This window comes from Panthera leo, chromosome E3, assembly GCF_018350215.1.
Source record: "Panthera leo isolate Ple1 chromosome E3, P.leo_Ple1_pat1.1, whole genome shotgun sequence".
NCBI classification, from domain to species: Eukaryota; Metazoa; Chordata; class Mammalia; order Carnivora; family Felidae; genus Panthera; species Panthera leo.
Window position 1 is genome coordinate 39281782 of NC_056694.1, and position 27994 is coordinate 39309775.

A 27994-nucleotide genomic window follows, 5' to 3' on the forward strand; every position below is an offset into this window, starting at 1 on the left:
GCTGTTGTCTAGAGCCTCGAGGAAAGTCGCAGGTGTGCCGTAAAAGCGGGAAGGGAGAAGTCGCGCTGGCTTGGCGGGGACCTGCGTGCACGTGCCGCTGGGGCCGAGGGGCCGTTTCAGGTCCCCGTCCCGGTGTCTTCCAGGCGTGGGTGTCCAGTGGCGAAACCTCCTGAGTCCCGTCAACGTGGACGATGACTTCTCCTTTGGGCAAGTGCTGGGCATGCTACTGCTGGACTCCGTGCTCTACGGCCTGGTGACCTGGTACGTGGAGGCCGTGTTCCCGGGGCAGTTCGGCGTGCCCCAGCCCTGGTACTTCTTCATCACGGTGAGTGCTGGCGGCCCTCTTCCGCACGGGGGCAGGGGTGTCCCCCGCACACGCCCCGGGCCCCTCCGGTCCCTGGCACTCAACGCCTCGTCGGGCATGTCCCGCGTGCAGTCAGGGAGCCGTGTGTCCCAAAGCCCTGAGACCCCCTACTGGCCAAGATGAGCCCTGCAGTCCAGGATCTGATAAGGGCTCGCCCTGGCCCTGCAGCACGGGACCGGCACACGCCCACCCCCGGCCTCACGTCAAACAAATATCCCACTGGTTCCTCTGCCTACAAAGTAACACAGCCTCCAGCCTCTTGGAAAAATGATCGCGTTGCTGGGATTCCCGGCACAGTCCCACCGCCCAGAGACGCGCCGTGCTGACCCCTTGGTGTGCAGTGGTTCAGACTGTTCTGAGCACGTACCCTCCGGCAGCCTGAGTCTGTGTGTGCGTGACATATGCACACTTGCTTTTACGAAAAGGGGATCGTGTTATCCAAGTCTCGAAACTTGTTTGGGGTAGTTTTTTTTTTGTTTATTTAAGTTTATTTTACTTTGAGAGAGAGACTGTGTGTGTATGTATGGGAGGGGCAGAGAGAGAGAGAGAAAGAGAGAGAGAATCCCAAGCAGGCTCTGCACTGTCAGCTCAGAACCCAACACGTGGCTCGAACTCACAAACCACAAGATCATGACCTGAGTCAAAACCAAGAGTCAGACACTTAACTGACTGAGCCACCCAGGCACCCTGAAACTTTTTTTTTTTAACCTAACTTAGCTATCTTAAATACAAATGTGTGTGAATCTGTGTATAAATATACTTTTAGATAGCTGTGCATAATTATAAGTTTTGTTTTCCTCTTTGAATTAAGTATCTGCATTTTCATGAATCACCTTTGTTTTTGAGCACAGCACCAGGTGGGGCCACCACCATGTGGTCCGTCAGTCCCTGCTGCTGGCGGGTGAGCTGCCACCTGAGTGTCCCCTCTCTGGTTCCACACATACTCACCATGAAGACACTGGAGTGTTTCATCACATCTAAGGTGCCCCTGATCCATAGGGGCACTGTCACTTTCTCACCAAGACAAATGGTGACAGTTAACTGTGGCACTCCGCGATCTGTGACACATTCTGATTTCAGAGCCCTGTAAAACGTGAGAAGTGTGTCCCTTAAGACCAACAGGCTGGGGACACCCGGGTGGCTCAGTCACTTAAGCATCCGACTCCTGATTTTGGCTCAGGTCATGATCTCACAGTTTGTGGGTTCGAGCCCCACCTTGGGCTCTGCACTGACAGCTTAGAGCCTGTTTGAGATTCTTTGTCTCCCTCTCTCTCTTACTCTGCCCTTCATGCTTGTGCACATGCGTGCACTCTCTCTTTCCCTCTCTCTCAAACAACAACAACAAACATTTAAAAAAAGACCAACAGGCTGTGGTGTGCTAGAACCATTCCAGGCATGGGAAGTACCAAGAACGGAGATGGGGGCGGCTCTCCCAGGGCCCGGTTCTTCCCTTTCCTGTGACCCTCCCCACACCCGTGTGTCATCTGTGCCCACGGACCACCCGAGGGCAGGGGTTCTGCGTGGCCTGTGGCTGTATTCTTACGCATTCTTGGCATTGTTACGGCTAGACAGAGGGCAGGGTTCCTTGTCTAGACTGAGGGCATGGTTTTTTATCTAGACAGAAGGCAGGGGTCATTGTCTAGATGGAAGGTGGGGGTCATTGTCTAGATAGAAGGCGGGGGTCATTGTCTAGACAGAGGGCAGGAGTTGTCTAGACAGATGGTGGTAGTCATTGTCTATACAGATGGCAGGGGTCATTGTCTAGATGGAAGGCGGGGGTCGTTGTCTAGACAGAGGGCAGGAGTTGTCTAGACAGATGTTGGTGGTCATTGTCTAGACAGAGGGCAGGGGTCATTGTCTTGATGGAGGATGGGGGTCGTTGTCTAGACAGATGGCGAGGCTCATTGTCTAGATGGAAGGCGGGGGTCGTTGTCTATACAGATGGCAGGGGTCATTGTCTACATGGAGAGTGGGGGTCATTGTCTATACAGATGGCAGGGGTTATTGTCTAGGTGGAAGGCAGGGGTTGTTTTCTAGACAGAGGGCAGGGATTGTCTAGACAGATGGCTGTGGTCCTTGTCTAGACAGAGGGCAGGGAAGCTTCCTCATAGCAAGGGAAGGCCAGGCCTTTTGGCTCCTCTTGCTTATTTTGTGAGCTCCTGTGTAGCTGAGTGAGGGCCAGTCAGGCGTGGAGACACAGCCTCCCTCCTGTTTTGCCCGGACAGCGCCCCGGACTGGAACATTCAGCAGCCTGTCTTTGGTTTAAAGGTCCTCATTTACTTTTCATCTGTGTCACATGTGAGTTGTCTGCACCACCAACAAGCCTGTGAGGGATTGTGTGCCCAAATGGCAGGTCAGGAAAGAGGCTCAGAGCCTCCCCGGGTAGATGAGGGAGGAGCCGCGTGCACCCGCGCCCCACAGAGGCCTCGGGCCGCCCCACCTCTGCAGCAGGGCCCCGGGCGAGGGCTGTTTGCTGACAGTGTTTGGCGTGTCGGGGAACCTGCTGCCATTCCTCACAAACACAACGAACTGACACGAGTTGGCTGCTTGAGACCCGTCTGCTTTCCACCCCAGCCCTCGTACTGGTGCGGGCACCCACGGACAGTTTTGGGGAAAGAAGAGGAAGATGATGATCCAGAGAAAGTGCTCAGAACCGAGTACTTTGAGGCTGAGCCAGAGGACCTGGTGGCCGGGATCAAGATCAAGCATGTGACCAAGGTGCCACACCCTGTGGGGTGGGTGGGGACGGGGACCTCATGCCACCTTGCCCAGGGCTGTCTCCAAGCTGAGGGCCGTTCCCAGGCCCTGTTGCTCCTAGACCCCCATGGCTGCTCTCTGACCCCTCCCCAGGCTCTGTCCCCAGGGCTCAGGGGACTCAGGGGGGAGCCAGCAGTGCATGCCGCCTGGGCTTACCCTGGAGTCAGCCCTGCCCCCAAACACTTGCTGGTCCACTGCAGCGGGACAGACATCACCCGGGGCGGGGGTGGGGGGAGGCATGGCCTCCAATCAGCACTTCGCCAGAAACTTCCCGCCTCTGCACTGACCGGCCACACTGGGCACCGTCTCCTGAGACCCGTCGGGCGGGTGTTCCAGCGGGGGTCTGGGGGCCAGGCAGGGCCTGAAGTCCAGGGCCGCCCTCGGCCTTCGCTGCAGGTGTTCAGAGTGGGGAACAAGGGCAAAGCAGCCGTCAGAGACCTGAATCTGAACCTGTACGAGGGGCAAATCACGGTGCTGCTGGGCCACAACGGCGCGGGGAAGACCACCACCCTCTCCATGCTCACAGGTGAGGCGCCACGGCCTCGGCTCCGGCCGGCCGGTCAGCGGTCCGGCCAGACAAGGGTCACACCTCGTGCTGACGGGGGGTGGGGAGAGGGTCCGGTGTTCCCGCTGAACTTCGGCCTCCGGGTCTTCTGCTTGGCCCTAGGTCTCTTTCCCCCAACCAGCGGCCGGGCGTATATCAACGGGTACGAGATTTCACAGGACATGGTTCAGATCCGCAAGAGCTTGGGCCTGTGCCCGCAGCACGACATCCTGTTTGACAACCTGACCGTCGCAGAACACCTGTACTTCTACGCACAGGTGAGCCGGCCACTGAGTGCGCTTAGGTCGCGTGGTGGTTTCCTTGTCTGCGAGCTTGGGCCCCAAGGCGTGAACCCCCAGCTTCCCAGCAAATAGAACCCACCTGGAGCAGCCGTTCGCAGACCTGCAGCGGGGCGGCGAGGAGGGAAGTCAGGGCACACGGCGCAACGCACGGAGGGAAGGAGGGGGCGCCAAGGCCGGGAGCCCCTGCCCGACGTCCCTGCCCCCCGCTGTCTCAGCTGAAGGGCCTGTCCCGCCTCAAGTGCCCCGAAGAGGTCCAGCGGATGCTGCACGCCCTCAGCCTGGAGGACAAGCGGGACTCCCTGAGCAGGTGCCTGAGCGGGGGCCTGAGGCGCAAGCTGTCCATCGGCATCGCCCTCATCGCGGGCTCCAAGGTAGGCGGGCGGGAGGCCCCGGGGCGGGGCGCCCAGCACGGCGGGCGGCCGCGGGGAGCCGCCGCCACCCCGCCACCCCGCCACCCCGCCACCCGCCACCGGCTCCTCGGCCCGGCCCGCAGGTGCTGATGCTGGACGAGCCCACCTCGGGCATGGACGCCGTCTCCAGGAGGGCCATCTGGGACCTGCTGCAGCAGCACAAGAGCCAGCGCACCGTGCTGCTCACCACGCACTTCATGGACGAGGCCGACCTGCTGGGGGACCGCGTGGCCATCATGGCCAAGGGGGAGCTTCAGTGCTGCGGGTCCTCGCTGTTCCTCAAGCAGAAGTACGGTGAGCGGGGCTGGCGGGGCCCTGCGGCCGGGCCGGGGTTGGGAAGGGAGGAGGGGGCGCGGGAGCAGTCTTGATTGGGTTAGGACGACGTCCCGCCGTGACCGGGAAGGGGCAGCCAAGCGTCAGCCAAGGCCGCCGAGACCAGCGGTGCCCTTGCAGAGGCCACACTGGCTACCGTGGAGGCGCGCGGCCTGTGGCACAGTCCAGGGCTGCGTTTGCCATGTGAGCGTGGCTTCCTCAAAGGCAGCTCATGGTCCGACGCCCCAGGCCCACCCACATCCCACCAGCAGACGAGCTCCCCTCCTCAGACACCCCGGGACTTGTGCACCTCCCTTCCCCAGTCCCTTGGCCGGCGCACAGCCCTGCCCGGCGGATGGCGACCGGACGTGGTCACCCTCGGGGCCGCCGTTGTCCGGGGCTCCCTTGTGGAGAAAGCAGAGAGGGCAGGTCTTGGGGACGGTTCCTGCCGCAGCCTGAGAGTGGACTGCAGAGCCCAGCTTGGGCCTCACGTCCTTACCGGCAGCGCTCCCAGGTCCCCCAGCGTCTCCGCCCAGCAAGGGACCGGGAGAAAAGCCCTGAGGGTGGCACCGAGGGGTCCAGGTGCATCCGCTCCAGTGCCGCCGTCCCCGCTTTCCGGCCTCTTTCCCACGACCTGTCCTGGTCACGAGCCGAGGGCCCGGAGGGACGGCAGAAGTGGGACACGGCGTCCCGGGGGGGCTCCTCGGTGTTGCAGGTGCGGGCTACCACATGACGCTGGTGAAGGAGCCCCACTGTGACCCCGAGGCCATCTCCCGGCTGGTGCGCCACCACGTCCCCAGCGCCACGCTGGAGAGCAGAGCCGGTGCAGAGCTGTCCTTCATCCTGCCCAAGGAGAGCACCCACAGGTACGCGTCCCCGGGGGCGCAGGCACGGCCCTGAGAACGGGGCTCAGTGCGCCTCGGAGGCTCCGTGCGTAGGGTCCCCCGCGCCTGCCTGTCAGGCTCGGCCAGCAGGGCTCCCAAGCCCACAGCTGTGACGGCAGGTGGAGAACCAGTGCAGTGGAACTGGGGACCCTCCCTGGGTGGAGAGTGTCTGCCGTCGCTCTCGGCACACGGCCAGCCCCTCCCCCCAGGTTCGCCCACGCACAGCGCCCACGAGCTCCTCGTGGAATCGTGAATGTGTGTGTCTTCTTTGTCTCACGCTGTGAGTCACGCGCCGAAGCCTTGTGAACAGAGCAGGTTCTGGTGTGGGGGGTGAGAACCCAACCCTCGATTCACGTTCAGAAACTTTGGGGTATAAATCTTTAAAGTCTGTTTAACGTTGCTACGAGCCCGATCGATGGTGTGGTTTTGGGTTCCCCCACTCCGTCACACCGTGACTTCGTCGACATCTGTTCCAGCACCACGCACTCCTGGTTTCCCCCCAAGAATACGCCAGGAGACATCCTTCTAGAAAACTCTTGGTCTAAATCCCCAGTGACCCCCTCAGGAGGGGCAGAGGGTACCAAGTTGCTCCCGCAGAGGTGATGTACGTGACTTCCCCGTCAGCAGGACGGGACAGTGTCCATTTTACACCACGCTCGCCTGCCAGCTTTGATGAAGTTCTTTTTTAAATATTTGCATAGCCAGTGGCTGAAGTGGCATTTTGTTTTCCTTCCGCTCCTGCTAACAGGAGGTCGGTCTTGCCGCCGCTCACACGGCTTTCTCTGGATATCGTGTGTTCCTGTCCCTCGCTCGTGTATCAGTCAGAGCATTTTATGGAGCGATATCAACCATGTTTGCTGCAATTTTTTCCATTTGGTCGTTGACTGATTTTGTGGGACCTTTTTCCCCACGCAGGTACTTTACATTTAACGGGTGCTATCTTTTCCTCTGTGATTTTTTCCCTTAGAAAGCGCTACCCCGCAATCGAATGAATATCCTCCAGGTTTTTTGGTTTTTTGGTTTTTTGGTTTTGTGATTTCACGTGGATGTTTACTACCAAACAGTATCTCAGGCCTAAGTACTCACGGCAGAAGGTCATGTGGCGGGGGCGCCTGGGTGTCTCAGTCAGTCGAGCATCTGACTCCTGATTTCCGCTCAGTCCATGACCCCGGGCTCGTGGGATCCACTGAGAGTGGAGCCTGCTTAAGATTCTGTCTCCCTCTTTCTCTCTGCCCCCGTCCCCAGCTTGCACATGTACGCTCTCTCTCTTAAAAAAAAATGTCACGTAGGGAAAAAGAGGGGGAAACAAACCCAACTCCCGGTTTTCCAGGCAGCTTTTCCAGGCGCCAAGGCCGCTCTGCCCTGCCCCGGGCCACGTGGAGGAATAAGTGGCCTCCAAAGTCACTGAGAGGCAGCTCTTCACTCGAGGTCTTGCTTCCAGGTTCGAAAGTCTGTTTGCCAAACTGGAGAAGCAGCAGAAGGAGCTGGGGATCGCCAGCTTCGGGGCCTCGGTCACCACCATGGAGGAGGTCTTCCTCCGGTCAGTAAACGCGGGCGTCCGTCAGTCTAGGCGCCGATGCTTGTCGACAGCGTGCCGGTGAAGCAGCCCCCTGACTGTCAGATCCAACCCCGACCTGAGGGGGGCGCGCCGGCGTGGGCGGGGCCCCAACTCCCCAGGACACTCAGAAGGCAGAGGGCGGCTGAACTCCGATCTCCGGAAACTTCCACCCCACCCCCCTTCATGGGGAGGGTGCGGGCGGCCCGGCGGCCTCTGTTCACCACGCGGGCCCGACAGGCAGGCCCCCAGAACTGCGGGCGGCAGGGGCTGCCCGGGGCGGCGAAGGTGTTCACCAGATTTTCCTCGAGCGCCTGTTTGGCAGATGGAGTGCTAGGGACTGGCAGGAACAAAAGTACGTGTGAGGTACATGTTTTTCTCTGAGGATCCCGGGACCTAGCGAGGAGGCAGAACAGTGAGTGTGTGCGCGGTGTGCACATATCAGGTGGCTCACGGGTGTCCACGCGGCCCCACCACCCACCCGGCCGCTGCCTGCACTCCCCCCACGCACACCCGTCCCCGCTGAGCCATTCCTGGGCGGCTCTTCCCGGAGCACACGCACCTGCCCGTCGGTCCCAGCTCGGCCCCGGGCGCCCGGACCCATGGCGCCCAGTGCTGGCACAGCTACACTCCCGGGGCCTCCATCATGCCCCCGGTACCCCCCTCCCCGTCCCCGGGGCTTTGGCCCATCTCCCAGGGAGACCGCGGTCCTTGGGGGCAGGGGCCTTGTCCGGTTATCTGTCCCTCGTGGACTCCGCGTCTGGTGTTCTGATGGCATCTGGTGATGGGCACGTGAGGAGACGAACCACGGCCAGCAGAGCTAACAGCGTGCCCCTCCTCCTCCCTCCCTGACGGCCCCCGCGGGGAGCTGAGCGGTGACCGGGCCTCCTGTGTCTTGGCACAGTGTGGGCAAACTGGTGGACACCAGCATGGACATCCAGGCCATCCAGCTCCCTGCCCTGCAATACCAGCACGAGAGGCGGGCGAGCGACTGGGCAGTGGACAGCCACCTGTGCGGGGCCATGGACCCGACCGACGGCATTGGCTCCCTGATCGAGGACGAGTGCACCACTGCCAAGCTCAACACTGGGGTGAGTGCCGAGGGCTGGGCCGGCCGGTGCGGGAAGGCCGGGAGACCCCTGAGCCCCACGTGTTAGCATCCAGGGGGACAGATGAGGGCTCCTGGAGGGTCAGTTCACTGGGAAGAGGGCAGATTATAGCTCACGCGGTCACAGCAGGGAGAAGGAAAACGCAGCACATTTTAATTCGGCAACTGTAATATCATTTTGTTCTAAGTGGGCCGCACACAGATAAGCCATCGTTGCATCTGCTGCTGACTCTGCTCTGTTTACCGAGGGCTTCGCCGTAAGCCTGGTGTTCGCTCAGTAAAGGGCAGCGCTGCTCTATCTTACAGACGGAAAAGCAGAGTCTGGGTCACGGTGGCCTGGCCAGCACGTGGCAGAGCAGGAGTCTGACCCTGGGGGGGGTCCCCACGCTTGGAGGGCTCCCGTGTGAGCGCAGACGGGGTCCCCTGCCAAGATCGGGGGAAAGGCAGAGGCCTTGGCTCCCCCAGTGTGGTGGGACCCCCCCGAGGCCCTTGTGGGGACCCGCAGGGACACGGATGTGCTCGTCTCCCGTGATACCGAAGGAGGAGCTTTGCAAGGAACCCTGGGGCCTCGGGGCGCACGCATCGGTTGGAGGCCACCAGGCGTGTGCTGGGACCGTGCCTGCGGCTGAGGGTAGGGGGCAGGGGTGTGCTGCTGGCCCCGCAGGGCACCGTGACAGCCCGTCCCCTCTGCCACAGCTCGCCCTCCACTGCCAGCAGTTCTGGGCCATGTTCCTGAAGAAGGCCGTGTACAGCTTGCGCGAGTGGAAGATGGTGGTGGCCCAGGTCCTGGTCCCTCTGACGTGCGTCACCCTGGCCCTCCTGGCCGTCAACTACTCCTCGGAGACCTTTGATGACCCCATGCTGGAGCTGACCCTGGGCGCGTACGGCAGAACTGTCGTGCCCTTTGCTGTCCCCGGGGCTTCCCGGCTGGACCAGCAGCTGTCGGAGCAGCTGAAGGCCATGCTGCAGGCCGAGGGCCAGGAGCCGCGGGAGGTGCTGGGTAAGGGCCGGGCCCGGAGCCCAGCTTCTCAGCGCAGGTGCCGTGGGCATTTGGGGCGTTGTCTCCTCCCTGTCCGCGCACCCTGGGATGTTGAGAAGCATCCCTGGCATTGCGTCCCCCTCTCCCCACCCCGTCGTCGTGACAACCACAACTGCCTCCAGACATCACCACTAGGGGGAAGGCCGTTGCCTGAGTCAGGAAGGCACAGGCAGCATCTGGGACTAAGGTTTGCCCAGGACGGGCGGCCACTTAGGTCTGTGTCGGCGTCAGAGGTGAAACATGAAACCACCGTGGTGTCACCATTGCCCTTCGTTTGCCGGGCTGGTCACAGCACACACTGAGGTAACATGGTGCTGTCTTCCAGCACCTCAGACCGAAGCACCTGCGTCCCTGGCCCTGGCAGTCAGACGCGGCCCTGGGTTCAGAGCAGGCCTCGAGCTCGGGTCAGATGGGCCAGACGTGGGGGAAGGTGGCCTTGGCTTGCTGCTCCCTCCCCCTGCTGGACCGCAGCCCAGAGACTCAGGAAGCAGGCTCTGGTTTAGGGGAAGGCTGGATGCCTCTGCGTCCCGGAACCGGAACCAGCCCGCCTTCCCGTGCCCGCTTCTGCCCCGAGTCTCAGTGTGGCCCTGACCACCCCTGTGACCCTGGTTAGGCCTCAGGAGACATCCCGTCACCTCCGTGTGCCCTCCGCCACGTTTGCCGGCTGTCCCCCAGCCTGGCCCAAAGATTCTGGGCATCTCGTGGCACACGGTGGCTCTGGGGGGTTCGGGACATGGCCTCAGATGCCCCTGGCCTGAGTCCTTCTGGAAGACCAAAGTGTCCATTCCCTTGTCGAGCGTGCAACCTTCCGGCTTTGTCCGCCTCGCCGTGCGGTCTTGTTTCACTGCTTTTAAGGCCATCGGATGCTTTTTCTTCTGTAACGGCAGCTGCGGCCCCATTGGCAGAGCCTCTGTCACTCTTAACGTCAGGGCTCCCGGACACGTCCCTGCCCCTCGCTGACCCTAGGGCCTGCAAGGCAGACGTCCTCTCTCTTGACCCTGTTTACAGGCCAGGGCAGTGAGGGCATGTGTAGGTGCACGTGATGCTGGGCCGGGAAGCCGCCAGCGAGCATAGGGTGGACCCCAGCACCCCTGTCTGAACCCCTGTCCCCACGCCTCTACCACGGAGCAAAGCAGGGCTGGGGCGGGTCCTGGCTCCTCGAATGCCCGGAGGGTCCGGCACATGCAGTGGGGTTTGCCGGGGTTCTTGCTGGTGAGGAGGGAATCCTCCTTCTCCCTGGGCCCCACTCCCTCAGGCCACTCTTTTTAAAGACCACCTTTTTCTCCTGATTACGAAAGGTTACTTACTCATTCCATAAAAACTGGAAAACCAGAGAAACAGGCGGAGGTCCTGTCTAATCTCGCCCCTCGAGGGCAGCCCCCTACCCGCTGGCTCGCCCAGCCGCCCCACAGGAGGTCACAGGCCTCCTCATAGAGCCTCTCCCTCTCTGGAGCGGCCTCCTCCTTGCCCCACTGGCCCTGGTCCAGGGCTGCCTCCCTTTAGTCTCGGGAGGCATTTGGGGGGGAGGCAAGAAGGAGTGTGGCCCTCCCACTTGGCCTCCTGTGGCCCCGGGGTGCCCGTTCCCCCAGGCCCCGCCGCTGCCATGACATGGCCCCCGGCCCGTGGGCTCCGCGAGAGTAGAAGGTGGTGTTTCCTTGCCACGGCCCCTCCAGGCCTCTGAGCTCCTCAGAGCGGGCACCTCGGGCACGTGCCCCAGGGGCCGTCGTCCTCTCCTGACCCTCTGTCGCCCCCCAGGTGACCTGGAGGAGTTCCTGGTTTTCAGGGCTTCGGTGGAGGGAGGTGGCTTCAACGAGCGGTGCCTGGTGGCCGTGTCCTTCAGAGACGTCGGCGAGCGGACGGTCGTCACTGCCCTGTTCAACAACCAGGCGTACCACTCCCCAGCCACCGCACTGGCTGTCGTCGACAACCTTCTGTTCAAGCTGCTGTGCGGCCCCCGGGCCTCCATCGTGGTCTCCAACTACCCCCAGCCCCGGAGCGCCCTGCAGGCCGCCAAGGACCAGTTCAACGAGTAGGTGCACTGCCCCTGCCAGGGCCCTGCCCCCACCCATCAGGGCCTCGCACCGGGCACCGCCAGGGCCACCAAGGGCCACGTAGGCGGATGAAGCACAGTTTGTGCCTTCAGGAAGCTTCTGGGTTTGGGCCAGGGAACCTCTGCCCCACATCTTCCCCAGCCCTGCGTATTCACTGTGTCCTCAGACAGCAGATTAGCTCGGGAGGCCCTATCCCACGTACTGAAGTATCCAAGGGGGGACTCCTGAGGCCTCGGAGCACAGCCGTGCCCTCTTCCCTAATCTGCACCCAGCTCCTGCTGGCCATTGTCCCCGGGGGTCCCGGCACACGCTTGTGCCCGGGCCAGTGCCTATGTGTGTGAACTGGAATACAGAACACAGCGAAGTCAGGTATCGCTGCCCAAGGTGGCCTCAAATCAGGGGGCCCTGTGGGCCTCTCTCTTCTCAGGCCTTGTCATGCTCTGGTATGTGTGGGACTCTCCCCCATGCTGGTCACAGAGTCCCCTAAACGCCCCTAAGCCCCAGAACGTCCGGAAGAGGCCAAGAAAATCAGTTTCAGAACAAGATCAGTGACTCCATGTGGGGTGATTAATTAACGGGGAGGGGCAGCCTTATCCCCACCCCCCCCCCACACCGGACTGCTCTGGGCCTTGCGATGTCTTCGTCCCCCTCTGCTACCTCCTGTCTCTACCCTGAAAGCAGAGACACAGCAGCCGCTCTGTGCCCTCCTTGTCCTGCCGGGGAGAGGCAGGCACAGGGATGAACACTCGTGGCGGGTCGGACTGGTGGTCTGAAGGCCGCACAGCCCTGGGGAGGGGCCTCCACTCTGCTTGGGCCCCGGGGACACAGGCCTGTGTGGCCCTCAGACCTGGGCGGGGTGGTCAGTGGCCACAGGTGGGGTGGGGGACTGTGCCGGGGGCATCAGGAAGTTGGCAGCTCCCTCCCGGTGGGCTCTGTGTGAGGAGACCCCCAGGTCAGCTGAGGTCGGGGCGGCAGGAACTTTGGTTCTGTCTCAGCAGCTTTAGGAGACGGAGGTCACCTGTTGTGACGTGCGCTGGAGTGGTTGTTAGTACTCACAGGGCGGGGCCAGCCCCAAATTTGAAAAAATTGTCCCAGTTGTTTTAGTTCCAGATGCATTGTGAAAGGATGACCCCAGAGAGTCTGGTTCACGCCCCTTATCACCGTCATCACACATAGTTACAAGTTTTTTACCTTGTGGTGAGAAGCTTTAAGATCCTGTCTGAGCAACTTTCAAATGAGCAACCCAGTATCGGGTTAACCTTAACTGTAGTCACCGTGCCCGACGTGGCATCCCCAGGACTCACTTATTTTATGACTGGAAGCTAGTTGACGCCCTTCACCCGCTTTGCCCACCCCCTGGCAAGCACCAGTCTGTTCTCTGTATCTGTGAGTTCCTTTTTGTTTCGTTTGCAGATTCCGTGCGTAAGTGAGATCTTATGGTAGTCGCCTTTCTCTGTCTGACTTAGTTAATTCAGCACGGTGCCCTCCAGGCCCATCCACGTTGTCGCACACGGCAGGTTCTCCTTCTCTGTTGTGGCTGGAAAATACTCTATTGTGTATGTTAGTACAGTCTCTCTCTCCACTCACCTGTCGATGGACATGCTGTTGTTTCTGCTTTGGCTGTTGTAAATAACGCTGCTATGAACATGGGGAGGGGGAGGTTTCTTCATTGTGTTTTTTTTTTAATTTTAGAGAGGGTGCGCGAGTGAGGGAGTGGGGCAGAGGCAGAGAGAGAGAGAGAAAGAGAGAGGGAGAGAGAACCCTAAGCAGGCTCCACTCTCAGTGCAGAGCACAATGTGGGGCTCGATCACATGGCCCTAGGAACATGACCTGAGCCAAAATCGAGTCAGACGCCCAACCAACTGAGCCACCCAGGCACCCTGAGGCTTCATTTTCTTTGGATAACCACCCATAAGTGCAATTGCTGGGTCATAGGGTGGTTCTGTTTTTAACTGTTGTTTTTGTAATATACATATTTTTGTATTGTTTATTTTTGAGAGAGAGAGAAAGAGAGCGGGAGAGGGGCAGAGAGAGAGGGAGTCACAGAATCTGAAGCAAGCCGCAGGCTCTGAACCGTCAGCACAGAGCCCAATGCGGGGCTCAAACCCATGAACTGTGAGATCATGACCTGTGTCAATGTCGGACACTTAACCAGGCGCCCCCTATTTTTAACTTTCTGAGGAGCCTGCCCACTGCTCTTCAGAGTAGCTGCTCCAGCTTGCATGCCCGCCAGCAGGGCACGAGGGGCCCCCTCTCCCGCATCCACGCCAGCACATTCTCTCTTGGGTGATGCTGGCCATTCTGACCGGGGAGAGGGCATCTCTCCTTATGGCTTTGGTTTGCATTTCCCTGGTGGTTAGTGATGCTGTGCACCTTTTCATGTGCCTCTTGGACCACAGTACAATCTTACTGCGTGGCCATCACACCCTGAAGGAGCCCCGGGACGCCAGCAGCCACCTGCGCCCCCCACCCCTGTCTCCTTTTGCAAACAGCCTCCACTCTCTTCCTGTCTCCATGGATTTGCCTGTACTGGACGTTTCGTGTGAATGGAATCATCTAATAAGAGGCCTTTTGTGACCGGCTGTTCTCACTTTTCAGGGGCTTATCCACGTTGTAGTGTGGATACTTAATTCCCTCTTTTTTTTTGGCCAAATAACATCCATGTGTTGAAGCCCTGCTTATTGAGACAGCCAGGAGGTTTCTGAGCAACAGAGTAATGCCATCAGTGGTGGTTTCTGGAAGGTGTTGCTGGCAACCTAATGCAAAATGCACCTGAATGGGGGCGGGGGGGTGGGAATGAACCACTGCAGCCATGCAGATGCTGATGGGGTCCGCCAAGGGCAGGGCCAGCCAGGCAGGGGGTCCTCAGGAGATGTGGGAAAGGCAGCGACGGTGGGGCCATCGCCTGAGTGGGGGACGTGGGGGATGCAGGGACAGCTTGAAGGCGACTGGGAGAGTGATATGTCCATCACTGGGGGCAGGAAGCCCAGAGGAGGAGCTGTTCTGGCAGGGAGGGGTTTTCCTGGCTCAGAGACATGCCCCCCCCCACCCCAGCTCCAGCATTCCCTCTTAAAAACCTTTACTGCCTGGCCCCTCCATCGCATGCTTTGGATGGATGCTGGCCGGACTCACTGTGCTCAGTCCCTGACCTGCCCTGTCCCCCCCGCTGCGCAGGAGCCGGAAGGGATTTGACATTGCCCTCAACTTGCTCTTCGCCATGGCGTTCCTGGCCAGCACGTTCTCCATCCTGGCGGTCAGCGAGAGGGCCGTCCAGGCCAAGCACGTCCAGTTTGTGAGCGGTGTCCACGTGGCTACTTTCTGGCTCTCCGCTCTGCTGTGGGACCTCATGTCCTTCCTCGTCCCCAGTCTGCTGCTGCTGGTGAGGGCTGTGCGGTGCGGGGACCCTCCCCTGCATGTCCCGGGGCCCTGCCTTGGCGCCCCTGCGCAGACCACAGGTCCGCGCTGGCAGCTCAACCCCAGTTCTGGGACGCTGGCTGGGAACCCCGCCGGCAGCACCCCTCACCTGTGTCTGCACCCCCAGCCTTCATCCCACTGTGGCGGGCAAGGTCCGGGCACGGGGTGCCCTGGTGACCGCTCCAACGGCAAAGGGGAGAAGGGGGGGTATCATGGGGGGGGGGGGGTCCCGGGGCTGAAAGCCACCCTGGAGACAGGGCCCCCAGGCACCGCCTACCTCTGTGCTGCCGCAGGTGGTGTTCAAGGCCTTTGACGTGCACGCCTTCACGCACGACGGCCACATGGCCGACGCCCTCCTGCTGCTCATGCTCTACGGCTGGGCCATCATCCCCCTCATGTACCTGATGAACTTCTTCTTCTCGGGAGCGGCCACTGCCTACACGAGGCTGACCATATTCAACATCCTGTCGGGCATAGCCACCTTCCTCGTGGTCACCATCATGCGCATCCCAGGTGGGAGCCTGGAGACGACCCCCCAGGTGCCCGGGGGCCAGGTGGCACCAGTGTGGCCACTGGGCCAGGCCATACTCAGGCCCTTCTGCCAAAGGTGGTCCCACTGGGCCGGCAGCCAGCGGCTCTGCCTGGCGGTTTCGGCGGGGGGGAGCGGGCCAAGGAAGAGGGGGCTTCACCCAGCTGGGCACCCGGCCCACACACCTTCCGGATCTGCGGGCCTGTCCTGGGGGCGGGTGTCCTGCATCCCTCAGCGCCCACTCATCTGTGCCCTTCCCCACAGCGGTGAAGTTAGAAGAGCTTTCCAGAACCCTGGACCACGTGTTCCTGGTGCTGCCCAACCACTGTCTGGGGATGGCCGTCAGCAGCTTCCACGAGAACTTCGAGATGAGGCGATACTGCACCTCATCGGAGGTCGCGGCACACTACTGCCGGAAATACAGTGAGTGTCCGGGCCCCGCGGCCGCCCCTCCCCACTCCTGCCTGGCTTGTTGCCACGGAGGGGCTCCTTCCGCAAGACAGCCCGGGCTCCCGCAGTCCTGTGCGCTGCCTCCGGGCTGCGCGCCTGCCTTCACGGGGCCGCCGCCCAGTGTCTCTGTATCTCAAATCTTCCTCTGCCTTTCTCTTGTAAGGACGCCTGGCGTTGGATTCAGGGCCCTAAGCTACACCTGCAAAGACCCTTTTCCTAAGTGGGGTTGCGCACAGGTTCTGGGCGTTAGGACGTGGACGCGTCTTTCTGGGGCCACCTTTCAGGCTCCCACAGGCCCTTCCTGTGCCTGGAGCTGTCTTCGGCGGTGGTAGCTGTCACCACTGTGACCATGGCAAGGCAGGGAGGAGGTGTCCCATCTTCACATCCCAGTGCCGTCCCCAAGGGAGGAAGGGGCGTGTGAGTGAGCCAGGGTGTGACCCGGTCACTTGTCATGGGCACCCCTCACAAGGTAGAACTGCCCTAAAACGCGGGGAGTCCCCGGGGCTTCTGAGGGGCAGTGACAAGGATGACAAATGGATCCCGGGCCTTCGTGGCCTCTGTCGAGGGGCTGGTGTGCAGGTGCCCGTGGGCCCAGAGAGGGGCTCAGGCCGGGACCTGGGGCAGGAGAGCTCTCCGGGGCCGGGCTCAGCGCTCACTCCCTCGCCCGCACAGACATCCGGTACCAGCAGAACTTCTACGCGTGGAGCGCCCCGGGGGTCGGCAGGTTCGTGACCTCCATGGCTGCTTCCGGGTTTGCCTACCTCAGCCTGCTCTTCCTCGTTGAGACTGACACGCTGTGGAGGCTGAAGACCTGCCTCTGTGCCTTCCGGAGGAGGCGGGCGCTGGTGAGTGGGTCCCGGGCACTCCCCACGCCTCCGCCGCCACGGGCCCGGGGCTCAGCCACCCGGCAGGGTGCAGGCGTCCAGGCCCTCGTGTCTGCCACACACACCCCACCCCACAAACAAAACCCGCGGGACCGCACTGGACACACACGTGAACCCAGGGCGAGGTGGTGCTCTGACATGAAGACCCCTCTGGGATGGACTTCGCGTCCACGCAGTACAGCCCCCCCACCCCCTCAGCCAAGTGTCACGGCTTTCGCGGTGCGTCCTGCACAGGCCTTTCTCCTTGGCCGTCAGCCTCTCCTCGATGCCAGTGTCAGCCCCGGGCCCACCCAGCCATCCTTGTGAAAGTCCCGAGTCCCTATATGAGCAGTCTCAGAGACCCCCATCCTGTGTCCCGTGGAGAAGGACCTCCTGAGCTGGAGCTCACGGGTGTGGTCTTTCTCTGGAACGATCAGACAGAAGCGTACTCTCGGACATCAGCACTCCCCGAGGACCAGGATGTGGCGGACGAGAGGAACCGGGTCCTGGCCCCCAGCCTGGAGTCCCTGCTGGACACTCCTCTGGTTATCAAGGAGCTTTCCAAGGTAAGGCCCGCCCCCCCCCCCCCCCCCCCGCCCCTCACTCCCCGGGTTCCGCCCCTGTGCCGCTGCCTCCAGGCCTCAGTGCCCGTGCCCCGCAGGTATACGAGCAGCGGACGCCCCTGCTTGCCGTGGACAAGATCTCCCTCGCGGTCCAGAAAGGAGAGTGCTTCGGCTTGCTGGGTTTCAACGGAGCTGGGAAAACCACGACCTTCAAAATGCTGACCGGGGAGGAGACCATCACTTCTGGGGACGCCTTTGTCGGGGGCTACAGCATCAGCTCGGAAATCGGGAAGGTGGGTGTGGGAAGACGGGGCACCCTGGAAGCAGGGATGGGCTCGTTTCTGGCTCACAGTTCACAAGGCAGTGACCAGGAGCCAGAGCGAAGCAAACAATGAGGGGGAGACAGGACAGGAAGAGAAGAGCGCCCCCCTTGTCCTGGCCGGGCTGGCAGCCAGGTCCGGGCTGTCTCTGAGAAGCCGCTCTCTGGACCCGGGCACGTAGAGTTCACAGCGGTCTGCAGCCTGTACGCACAGATTTATCATAGTGGTGCCCTGGGCTGTTGAGACCAGGCACTGCACCAAAGCCGGGTAAAAGTTCAGCACCAAAGTACACTGCTAAGAGCACCGTAGAGCCCGGTGCTCAGTGAGGAGCCCCGGCTAAGATCTGTGAGCCCTGAGAGACAGCACGTGACCCGGCTCTGCAGAGGGCGTGCTGTGTTCCCTGGGCTTGGGCCTCGGGGCCTTGCCGGGTAAAGGGGAGAAACTGAGGCCTGTGCCCCCCCGTGGCAGGGGTGTCCCAGGAGACTTCTCCACGTGGGGCCAGGTGAGGAGGATCCAGGCTGCCCTCCCACTGCCTCTACTGCTGGGGATTGGGTGGAAGGTTCTGTGTGCCGAGGCGAGGAACAGAGAAGAGTCCGTGCCTGGCGGCGACTGCGTGTCCTGGGGGCTTCTGGTCTGCCCTGCCCCCAGAGCACAGCCCACACCGTGTGGAGGAAGGCCTTCCTCTCCAGACCCCAAGAAGCCCCACACAGTGTTTCGGGGCCCACGAGCAGCGCACACACACCAAGAAACCAAGGCCCGTGCCTAGAACCCGCACATACAGGTGCCCGCAGGAGACGCAAGCCCACTGCTTGAGCTGTGCAGCCGCCAGGCCCAGGTCATAAAACGTCTGTGTTTGCCACGGTGAAGGGAATAGGCGAGATTAGAAACATACGCGGGCAAGAGAAAACCATAAATGTGACCCACAGGCTGGGGAGGGAGGGGACTCTTGGGTACATCCAGTCTGAGTTCCGGGGAAGGTACTAACTGACGGGGCAGTGGCCGAGAGCATTCCCAGGCCGACTGAACACAGGTTCTGGAAGCCTAGAAATGGCCAGGAAGGCGAGGAGAAAGAAATCCCGTGTCTGGGACCCACGGTCCCCCGCCAGCCAGAGTGGTCCGGGAGAAGGTGCCGGCCCCAGGGGGCCCTGGCTCTGCTGGACGGGGCCCGCCGCTCAGAGCCCTGCCACCGCATCACCTGACTGGGTGACAAGCCACCCTAAAGGTGTCGCCAGCAAACGTGCCCTCCATCAGAGAGAGAAGAAAGGAAGGCCCGCGACACGTTACATGCCTGATGGGTGGATGAGCCGTCGCACAGCAGATACTCTCACGGCGACGAGCGCGTGTCCTCACTACCCCACCCACGCGCCCGTGGTCGCCTAGGCCCCCGCCCACCTCTGCGCCATCGGTGTGGGGTGGCAGGTGCGCTTCCCCGAGCCGGCCAAGCGCGTCCCGTGTCCCTGACAAAGTGCAGCATGCTGGCCATGAGCCGTGGGCGACCATAGACACACCTGCTGGGCGGAGCCTGGGGGACCCCCCTCTGACCTGCCGCGTCTTGCCTCCAGGTACGGCAGCGAATCGGCTACTGCCCCCAGTTCGACGCTCTGCTGGACCACATGACGGGCCGGGAGACGCTGGTCATGTACGCCCGGCTCCGGGGCATCCCCGAGCGCCACATAGGCGCCTGCGTGGAGAACACGCTTCGGGGCCTGCTTCTGGAGCCTCATGCCAACAAGCTGGTCAGGACGTACAGGTGTGCCTGCGCTCGGGTCCCCTTCCCTGCCCCACGTCTGCCCAGGGCAGAGTTGGAGTCTCCCTTACGATAAAGCGGGGGGCAGCCAAACGGGTCGGGGGCCAGAGCCCATACCCGTTGATGTGGCTTTGAAAGGGGACTGGGGGGCATGACCCAGGCAGTGCCGGGTGGAACGGGGCTGCCCTGCCCGTTCCCGCTGCCCGGAGGCAAGGCCACTAGTAAGGCGGCGTCGGGCCCCGGTCAGGCCCCCTTAAGTGCAGACGGTGTGTATGCTGACCACCCTGGGCACGGCTTTCTGTGGGGCCTCTGACACTGCAAGGTCAGCTTCGCAGGCATCATGCTGCCCTCATTCCTGTTCACCTAGGGCGCCCAGCAATCACTGGGCCCCGTCCGATGCTGGGACATGGGGAGCCCGTGCTGTCAGCCTTGTCTCACCCCACCCTCTCTGCCCCCAGTGGTGGCAACAAGCGAAAGCTGAGCACCGGCGTTGCTCTGCTCGGAGAGCCTTCCGTCATCTTCCTGGACGAGCCGTCCACCGGCATGGACCCCGTGGCCCGGCGCCTGCTCTGGGACACCGTGGCACGGGCCCGCGAGTCGGGCAAGGCCATCGTCATCACCTCCCATAGGTAGAGCCGGGGTCTCTAGGGGTCGATGGAAGAGCCAGAATGGGGGCTGTGGAGGGGATGGGTTGGGTGGGGCCGGGTGGACAGACGACCAGCCAGCAGCTGGTTCACAATCTGTGAGGAACGTTCCCGGGCTTAACCATGTGGGCCACCCTCCAAACACGGGAATCGGGAACAGCTCGATCTGGCCGACAACACCGGCCCGCCCGCATGAGCCTTTGACGTGGGAGGCAGGCATCGGCGCCCCCGGCCCCGTGTCAGACCTCTGCCCCTCTCCCCAGCATGGAAGAATGTGAGGCCTTGTGCACCCGGCTGGCCATCATGGTGCAGGGCCAGTTCAAGTGCCTGGGCAGCCCACAGCACCTCAAGAGCAAGTTTGGCAGCGGCTACTCCCTGCGGGCCAAGGTCCGGAGCGAAGGGCGGCAGGAGGCCCTGGAGGAGTTCAAGGCGTTTGTGAACCTGACCTTCCCAGGTGTGTCTCCGTGCCTCATCCCTGCCGAGTCCCGGGCCCGCGACCCCCGGGAGGAGGGCCGTGATTCCAGGGTCCCGGGCGGCTCTCCCCTGGCCCCCACAGCCCGGCCCTCACGGGGACACGGCGTCTCCTTCGTGCAGGCAGCGTGCTGGAGGATGAGCACCAAGGGATGGTCCATTACCACCTGCCCGGGGAGGACCTCAGCTGGGCCAAGGTGAGTGTGGGCCCTGCCAGCACAGCTGGGGCTGGGGAAGGCCCTTCCAGGAATGACTCCTTCTGTGGCGCCTCTAGGCTCCTTCCAAAGAGGAGAGTCACTTTCTGCTCTAGCTCTCACCCCCAAATCCGCTAGGTCTGGAGGTTCACTTAAGTCAGAAAAAAAATTGGCGTAAAAAAGGAAACTGACCCGCAAAGAGGATATATGTTGCCCAGGGTCACGCTCTGAGCTGGCAAGATTGGGCGAGGCCCCGCCCCCCGCCGTGCGGCACAGCCCCCTGCTCCCCAAAGGGCTGGCTGCTCCCTGCAGGTGCTCCGGGGACCAGGCTGGGGCAGAGCTGGGACCTCTGGGAGCCTTACCGCTGCCGTGGCCGGGGGCCTCGCACGCCAGCCGAGGAGCCCAGCCTGGGCTTGCTGGCAGCAGCCTTTCTGCTCCCACAAGGTGTTTGGTGTCCTGGAGAAGGCCAAGGAGAAGTACGCGGTGGACGACTACTCCGTGAGCCAGATCTCCCTGGAGCAAGTGTTCCTGAGCTTCGCGCACCTGCAGCCGCCCGCTGAGGACGAGGGGCCCTGAGGAGCCGGCAGGGGCGGGGCAGGCGGGCGCCCAGGCAGGCGTCCCCTCCCTCCCGGTTCATCTTACCCTGCACCTTTATTTCTAATCACTATTTTCTGTAACGGACACGAGAATCGAGGCACAGTAGGGACCGGGCCTCGGCGCCGTCACGCTGCGAACCGGCACGCAAACGTCCATGTCCGAGGCAGGCGCCGAAGCCCCTCTCTGGAACTCGGGGCCCGGCCAGGAGCGGTCCAGCAGCCCGCGCGGGCACGCCTGGGGGTCTCTGGGCAGAGAGCCGCTCAGGAAGGGGCTGAATTAGCTGAAGTGCTCGCGACGAGAGCACGCGGGACACCCCCACGGTCGCACACGGCACGGAGCCTCCCCGGGGGTGAAACGGGAAGTCTGCCGGGCAGCGGGCAGCAGGGCTCGCCAGGTTGCCCAGAGCGGAGGGAAAGCCGCCCGTGGCCGTCCACGACGGAGGTGCTGGCTGTGATGAGGCACCGCGGCCTTGGCTCTGGGGGGGTCCTGGGAGTCACTGCGCCACACAGCCCGGGCGCCGCGCCCGGCCGGCCGGCCCCATCCCACCGGCGTCTTCCAGAGTCAGCTGGGGCCGGGGGAGAAGGCGGTCCCTCGTCCCGAGACGGGCTTCCTGAGAAGCCGCCCGCCGGAGGCCGGCCGGGGCCCAGGGCGGGACCGAGTGACTGTCTGTGGAGGGATGCACCTACCGCGTGGTGACTGCGGAAAATAAAGTCTGGGAGGGAACATGGCCACGTCTCTGAGTCACACGAGATGGGGGTCACGGGCCCGGTCACTGGCCTGCAGGCCTAGCACGGGCCTCCCACATCAGGTTTCACACGGACAAAAAAGCAAGAGCTTGTTTCTGCCAGGTACGTGCTAACTTCCAGAACTCACCACCAGGAGCTGGAGGAATAAGCCAGACCTGCCAGTGCCGAAGCAGGTTAAATGGGCACCTGACAGACCCTTGGTCTACACGAGGAAGCGCGAGTGCAGCGGGGCAGAGGGGGAAGCTGGGGGGGGGGCGGGGGCGGGCGGGGCTCTGACTCGAGGGCCCCTTGTGGGTTTTAGGCCATTTTCAAGAAGATTCTTCCTCCACATCAGCTCCCTTTTTATTTATACTCTAATTTCTTGACGGTTTTCTAAATGTCCTTTTGACCGCCCCCCCCCCCCCCCCCCCCCCCCCCCCCCCAGAATTCAGTTTTAGGGAAGGCCTGTCTCATCACCGTGGCTCCTTCAGGAGTTTCCCGTTTGCATTTTTACTGGCCTCTGGAGGTCTGTGAATGCTGCCCGTGGCCTCCAGCTCTTCTGTTCCCCCTGGAATTCTTTACACCATCAGCATTTAGTTCCACATTATAAAAAATAAATTCGGGGGTCGGTGTGGTCTAAGATGAGCCCCACAGAAGGCGTGTTCTGGGAGGTGGGCCTGTGGCCCGACACCAGGCCTGGGGCGGGGGGGGGCAGTGGGAGGAGCATAGAGCTTGGCAACTGCAGTTAGGGAGAAGGGACCCCAGGAGCAGCAGGAAGGGGCACCACTTTTGGGGTCCCCGTGGCATCCCCAAGTCATCTGCAAGGCTACTGGAAACCTAGCAGTAGAGCTCAAGGAGCCGGGACTGGAGCCCACCTGATTTGGTTTGAACTGATGCAGCTCCGGGCCCAGGGGAGAGGGGGAAGGACCACGGACACCCCGACAGGAGAGCTGGCCTGCTTCATCCCCGCCAGCCCATCCCACTCTCCCCCAGACCCTGGGGCCCAGAGGGTCCCTGGACGTGCTGGTCCCAAACAGCTGCTGCATCTGCTGGACCCCTGCCCCTCCCCAGCTTGTCAGCAGACCCAGAAGACAAGGTCGCACCTTGCCTACCCCGTGGGCCTGGTCGGGGGCTCCCAAGGGGCGGACACCGACGTGAGGGCCGAGACCAAGCCTGTGTAAGATCCCGCCCCATCCGATGGTGTGGCTCGACCGAAACACAGACGGTGAACTGCCCCTCGGCAGGACACCTGCACTCAGAGGCTGGAGGGGGCTGCTCCACAGGGAGGGTTGGGCAGACGCTGCTGGGGGCAGGGCTTAGGCCGAGCCCCATCCACTGCTTTCCCTGTGGGGAAAGAATGCCAGGCAGCAGGTCACAGGGCGAGGGGACCCCACCCCCAGGCCCCAGAAACCACTCCTGCGGAATGGAGACTGCAGCCGGCTTGCTGTGCACATCAGAAGGCCCAGTCCCAGCAGCTTTGAAACCAGACAGGCGTTTATTTCTCGGTCAAGTACAAAGTCCCGAGACAGTGGTCTGGGTGTTGTCGCCGACAAGGCCTCGGGAAGCCAGCCTCCATCTGCCTGCTCTGTCCAGGTGCAGGCCTCCCTCAAGCTCTGTCTGAGGCTCCAGACAGAAGCAGCAGGGGGACGGGAGGAGGACACAGCTCCCGGATGTTATGTGCTTCTGCGTCCACGTTGTTGCACAGAATGCAGGCACATGGCTGCTCCAGGGAGAGGGAGCCGAGACACAGGATCCTTTATTTAGCTGGGTACCCCAGATAAGAGCCAGGTCCCAGGACACGATCCCAGTCTCCACCACGACTGCAGTGTGCAGGTTCGCATCCTCAAGGGGTCCACAAGTGTGCCTTCGTGGTCCACTTGAGCTGGCGAGACCCCACCTCACTTAGGAAGACCCACAGGCTAGCAGAAATGACCCTACCCTAGGGCCCAGCCCCTGCCCCCCATGGTGTCCCTGACCCTATGGTCACAGGGACACAGAAAAACAAACTGGACAGGTTTTTTTGCTGGGCAAACGCCAATCCAGATCTTCAATCCAGGACTCCAGGAGGAGCCAAGGTCACCCCAGTCTCAGGGACCTTCAGCCCTGTCTCACAAAGCAGCTGACAGGACCAGGGCAGAAGAAGGAGTGAGCCAAGGCCAGCAGCTGGAAGGAAGGCCGGAAGGCTGGTCCAAGGGCGGCTGCAGGCTGCCTGGGGATGACCACACATCGCAGGTGGGAGAGGAGCCAGCCCGTCCGGTCCAGCCTGGACCCACGTGAGCCCGGGCTGAAGTCAGTCAGTCCCTTGACCACAGAGACAGCAACGTCCCGGTGCCCCAGAGCAGTCAGCCCGGACACCCACAGTGCCAGAACCTGAAGGTGAGGGGGGAGGTTTCCGAGAGGCCAGCCCGGGGCTAGACCACCAGCCAGGGCAACAGATTTGGCGATGGCATCTACAGGACACCCCATGCCAGCTGCTGTTCGGCTCGCTTCTGGGAACCAGCACGACGCCGATGGTGTAGGCCAGCCAGGTCCTCTGAGACCACCCCCCCCCCCGCCCCCACACAGACTGGTCAGTGAGAAGGGAGGGCCACCTGTGCTCACCCAGACCCTGTGGCCCTTACCTGCACACCAAGGGACATTCCTGGGCAGACAGCTTGGGCTCTATCTGGACCCAGAGGGGCTCCTGCAGCAAAGAGGTGGCCCCAAAACCAAAGTCAGGATTAGGCTGCTCACTCCACCCCTCAGCTGAGGCAAGCGGGCCACGTGTGATATCCCACTCTGCAGACACGAGGTGCCTTCCTTGAACCCCAGCTCAGGTCCACCTCCAAACCCTGGGAGGTTCCCTGAAGCCTATCTCCCTTTCCCAAAGGACAGCAAAGCCCCTGGGGTCCCTGCACGAGGGGGCTCAGGGCAGGTAGGTTGAGAGGCTGCCTGAGAAGGCACGACAAGGCAGAGGTCTCGACCCCGGCAGCCCACCCAGGAGAGCACCAGGAAGCGGGGTGCTGGGCCCTGGAGTCCCATCCCCACCTAATAGGCCCACGTGGTGTTGTCCTCAAACAGGCTCGAGGAGCTGAAGCTACGGGGTCGGGCCCGGGGAGCGGGGGCCCTGCCTTCCTTCCTCAACACACAGGGCTGCCCAGGCCCCGCTCCTGGGGCCCGGCCTACACCACACAGATGCTGACATCAGACGCCTGCAGGGTTGGAGAAGTCCCAAGTCGGCTGGCTGTGGATGGCACAACGTAGGTCCTAGGAGCAGGGCCAAGCCATCTTGGCCCCAGTCGACACTGCGACACGGCCCACAGGTCCGCCAACGATGCAGCGTACGAGCTCCACTGCTCCGCGCCCAGCTGTGACCGCCCCGGCTCAGGCACACTATCCTTGACCTCCCTGGGGCAGAAATGAACATGGGGCTTTGGGCATGAAAACCAGCACAAGCCCCCAGCTCACTGCTCAGCCACCCCAGGAGAGTCCAGAGTCACCTGCTGGCAGGGAGATGGGAGAGGTCTCAGGACCCGACAACCCACACCTTAGAGGCACAAGCCTGCAGCCAGAGAGGCTCCCCACAACTCCAGACCCTCGCTGGCTGTCTGACCCTTTAAGGCCCAGCCTGGCCACCGAGAAGGACCAGCCAGTGCCTCTTCCTGGGCTCCTGCAGGGGCTGCAGGCTCTCACCTCCACAGTGAGACTAGGCCTCCTCTTCTAATGCCTCCCTCAAGGCCACCGAGCCATCACCGCCTCCCTGACTCCACCCAAACTCTTCTGTTCTACCTGGCCGGGCCACCCCTGCCCTTGGTGCAGGGACTCTCAGCGGTAGGTAGGAGTCCTTTCTCGGGGATGCAATGCCTACTTGAGGCTCCCGGATGGCGCACTGTGACCTCCAGCACCATCCAGACTACCACTAAACCCTCTCCGTGTCCCCGGTCACCAGCCTCCAAGGGCAAGCACTGCAGAGGCCCACAGAAAACGAAGGCAGAGGGAATATTCTGTCTTGACAAGGGTACGTTTCCAAATGGAGAGCAGCGCCACATGCCAGCAGGTGGCCCCCGACCCTGGAAGGGAAGGGAGGGGCTCAGGACACTGGCAAAGCCTGAAAGATGCCTGTGGTATAGTGCTCCAGGCCTGGGGCTGGCTGCCCAATGCAGTCTCCAGGAGCCCCGCCCCACCCCCCTCCACCAAACCCGGGCCAAAGGCCTCCCGAGGTCCCCGAAGGACGTAGCGTCCCAGCCCTGAGCCCCCAGGGCCTCAGTAAGTTGGCACAGGGGTGTAAGAAGGGTGAAGCCAGAACTCCTGGAAGGCCAGGGGGCAGGCGGCCTCCAGATTTATTTCCTTATGTTTCTTCTGAACACATTCTGTTCATCTTCAAAACGGCAAAAGATGCTCAAATTTTAAAGCTCAACAGCTGATAACACACTTGGTAACAAAAATCAGCAATATTTAGAAACAAACTTGATTAAATTCATGTGTATGAATAAATCATGCTTTTAGATTTAACATAAAACGTGTTAAAATTTATATGCATGCCAAACTATAGCATTCCGCTCATTTTTTAAAAAGTAGCGGGGGTTGGCTGCCCGGCTGGATTGTTCCCACCCTTGCCAAGGTGGGGTCGCTGGCCCACTCCTTCCCCACCTAGGGTGCCGGTGCGGCCCTGGGCATGCACTGATGGTGGGCCCAGGATGTGTGGGGCTCCGACATGCTGCCACGGCCACCCTGTCTCCAGTGCTGACCCTCTGGGCCCCTTGACGGCTGCAGGGCAGAGCCAGGGCTGCCCTCTGTTCCACTCACTCCTCCGTGTGTGGCCATGGCAGACGTGACAATGACAGTAGAGAATTCAATGCTCTAAATGCACCCCGACCACGCCAGGGCAAATCTAAATCCAAAGGGAGGCCCCTGCACCGGACTGACTGCCTGCCTGCCAACACATCCCCCCTAGGAATGTGTTGGTGCCTTAGCAGAAGGGACACAGGAGGGGGCTGCTCCTTCCGGGCTCCCTTTTGTCCGTGACTCTGAGACACCCCCCAGCCCGGGGTGAAGGTGTTGGGGCACAGCTGACAACCTCCGGATGGGGCCAGATTGGCTGGACAGGGAAAGGCACCACCATCCACAGGCTGGGAAAACCACAGAGCGCAGAGAACAATGACGTGCAGACAGCGTCTGCAGCACCAACCGTCTGGTCACCAAGCTGCAACCTGGACTCCCCTGTCCTTGTCCTAGCGGTTAGTCCGTCTCCAAATCACAGTGGTTCCTTTCTCCAGAAAGATCCGATTTCGATCTGTTCCCTTCTCTTCCTTGATGCACCTACCTGTCCGGACAACGTCTGGGGCGGGGTGCACCTTCCTTGCTCCCACCAAGGGTCATGCAGTAACAACCGCTTGCCGGACACGGGTGGGGGAACGCTGGCGGCCCCGTGGGGAACAAAACCCGAAAGCGCTAGCCTCTTTGGCGCCGGGTTTTATTCTCCCAGCCTCCTGCCTGGGCCCGGGCCACTGCTTTGCCAGAAGGCTGACTGCCTCCCTGCCTGCGCAGTTCACCGGCCAGGGTGAAGAAGCCTCGGCGCCGGATGTTGCACATCCTCCACGTCGCCCCACCACCGCTGAACTCCACCTTCGTAGCCTGGCCTGCGAGCCGCCACACTGGCCTCCCCTCCCTTCTTGCAACGCCGTAGCGCGGCTATTCCCTCTGCCGGGCGCCCCCTCCCCATCGGGTCTCAGCCGCAGTGTCACCTCCTCGGAGGCGCTTCCCCCTCCGCATCCTGTCTTCTACCCTGATGTTCGCTCCCCGTTCGTGACGGTCGCACTGTCCCCCGTCTAGTCTCGGAACCCGGCCGAGCTCCGTCCGCGCAGCAGCGGCGTCCGCACGGTCACTCCGCCCACCTTACGTGGTTTTTAACCGCACGAACCCAGCCCCGCACCCACTCAGGCCCCTGAGCCGCCTGAGCCCCGCGGGACCCCCCACGGCCCGCAGCCAGAAGCCAGAGCGCCCGCACCGCCCTCGGTCCAGCCGCCGGCCGCACAGCGTGCGAAGCACGGGGGTCAAGGGTGGCGCGCCCGGGCTACCGCCAGACCCGCCGCCTGCCCAGTGCGCACGCGCGACGGCTGGGGCAAGGCCGCCACTGCGTTAACCCCCTCCGCGCCGCCCCGGGGGCTGCCGC

General features: G+C 62.1%; 1 protein-coding gene and 1 long non-coding RNA gene across 2 annotated transcripts in view; one reads left to right on the forward strand and one right to left on the reverse strand.

Annotated features, from left to right (window-relative positions):
• ABCA3 (ATP binding cassette subfamily A member 3) overlaps window positions 1–22094 on the forward strand; it is a 45255-nt gene extending 23161 nt beyond the window's left edge. Inside the window, exons 12-33 of the mRNA XM_042922852.1 lie at window positions 144–325; window positions 2939–3082; window positions 3518–3647; window positions 3789–3943; window positions 4183–4338; window positions 4461–4671; window positions 5405–5555; window positions 7015–7113; window positions 8033–8219; window positions 8933–9236; window positions 11031–11304; window positions 14501–14705; window positions 15034–15253; window positions 15534–15692; window positions 16392–16564; window positions 17020–17148; window positions 17244–17438; window positions 19028–19215; window positions 19671–19841; window positions 20120–20310; window positions 20451–20524; window positions 20966–22094. Of these exons, the coding sequence (XP_042778786.1) occupies window positions 144–325; window positions 2939–3082; window positions 3518–3647; window positions 3789–3943; window positions 4183–4338; window positions 4461–4671; window positions 5405–5555; window positions 7015–7113; window positions 8033–8219; window positions 8933–9236; window positions 11031–11304; window positions 14501–14705; window positions 15034–15253; window positions 15534–15692; window positions 16392–16564; window positions 17020–17148; window positions 17244–17438; window positions 19028–19215; window positions 19671–19841; window positions 20120–20310; window positions 20451–20524; window positions 20966–21097 (3830 nt within the window). The 3' untranslated portion in view covers window positions 21098–22094. The remainder of the gene's footprint in view (window positions 1–143; window positions 326–2938; window positions 3083–3517; window positions 3648–3788; window positions 3944–4182; window positions 4339–4460; window positions 4672–5404; window positions 5556–7014; window positions 7114–8032; window positions 8220–8932; window positions 9237–11030; window positions 11305–14500; window positions 14706–15033; window positions 15254–15533; window positions 15693–16391; window positions 16565–17019; window positions 17149–17243; window positions 17439–19027; window positions 19216–19670; window positions 19842–20119; window positions 20311–20450; window positions 20525–20965) is intronic.
• A 1222-nt stretch (window positions 22095–23316) lies between these two features.
• LOC122210140 lies at window positions 23317–27946 on the reverse strand. The gene is made up of 2 exons (XR_006197936.1): window positions 27146–27946; window positions 23317–25892 (listed from the first exon to the last, which is right to left on the reverse strand). It is a non-coding gene; the product is annotated as an uncharacterized LOC122210140 (long non-coding RNA).
• Between the last annotated feature and the right edge of the window lie 48 nt (window positions 27947–27994).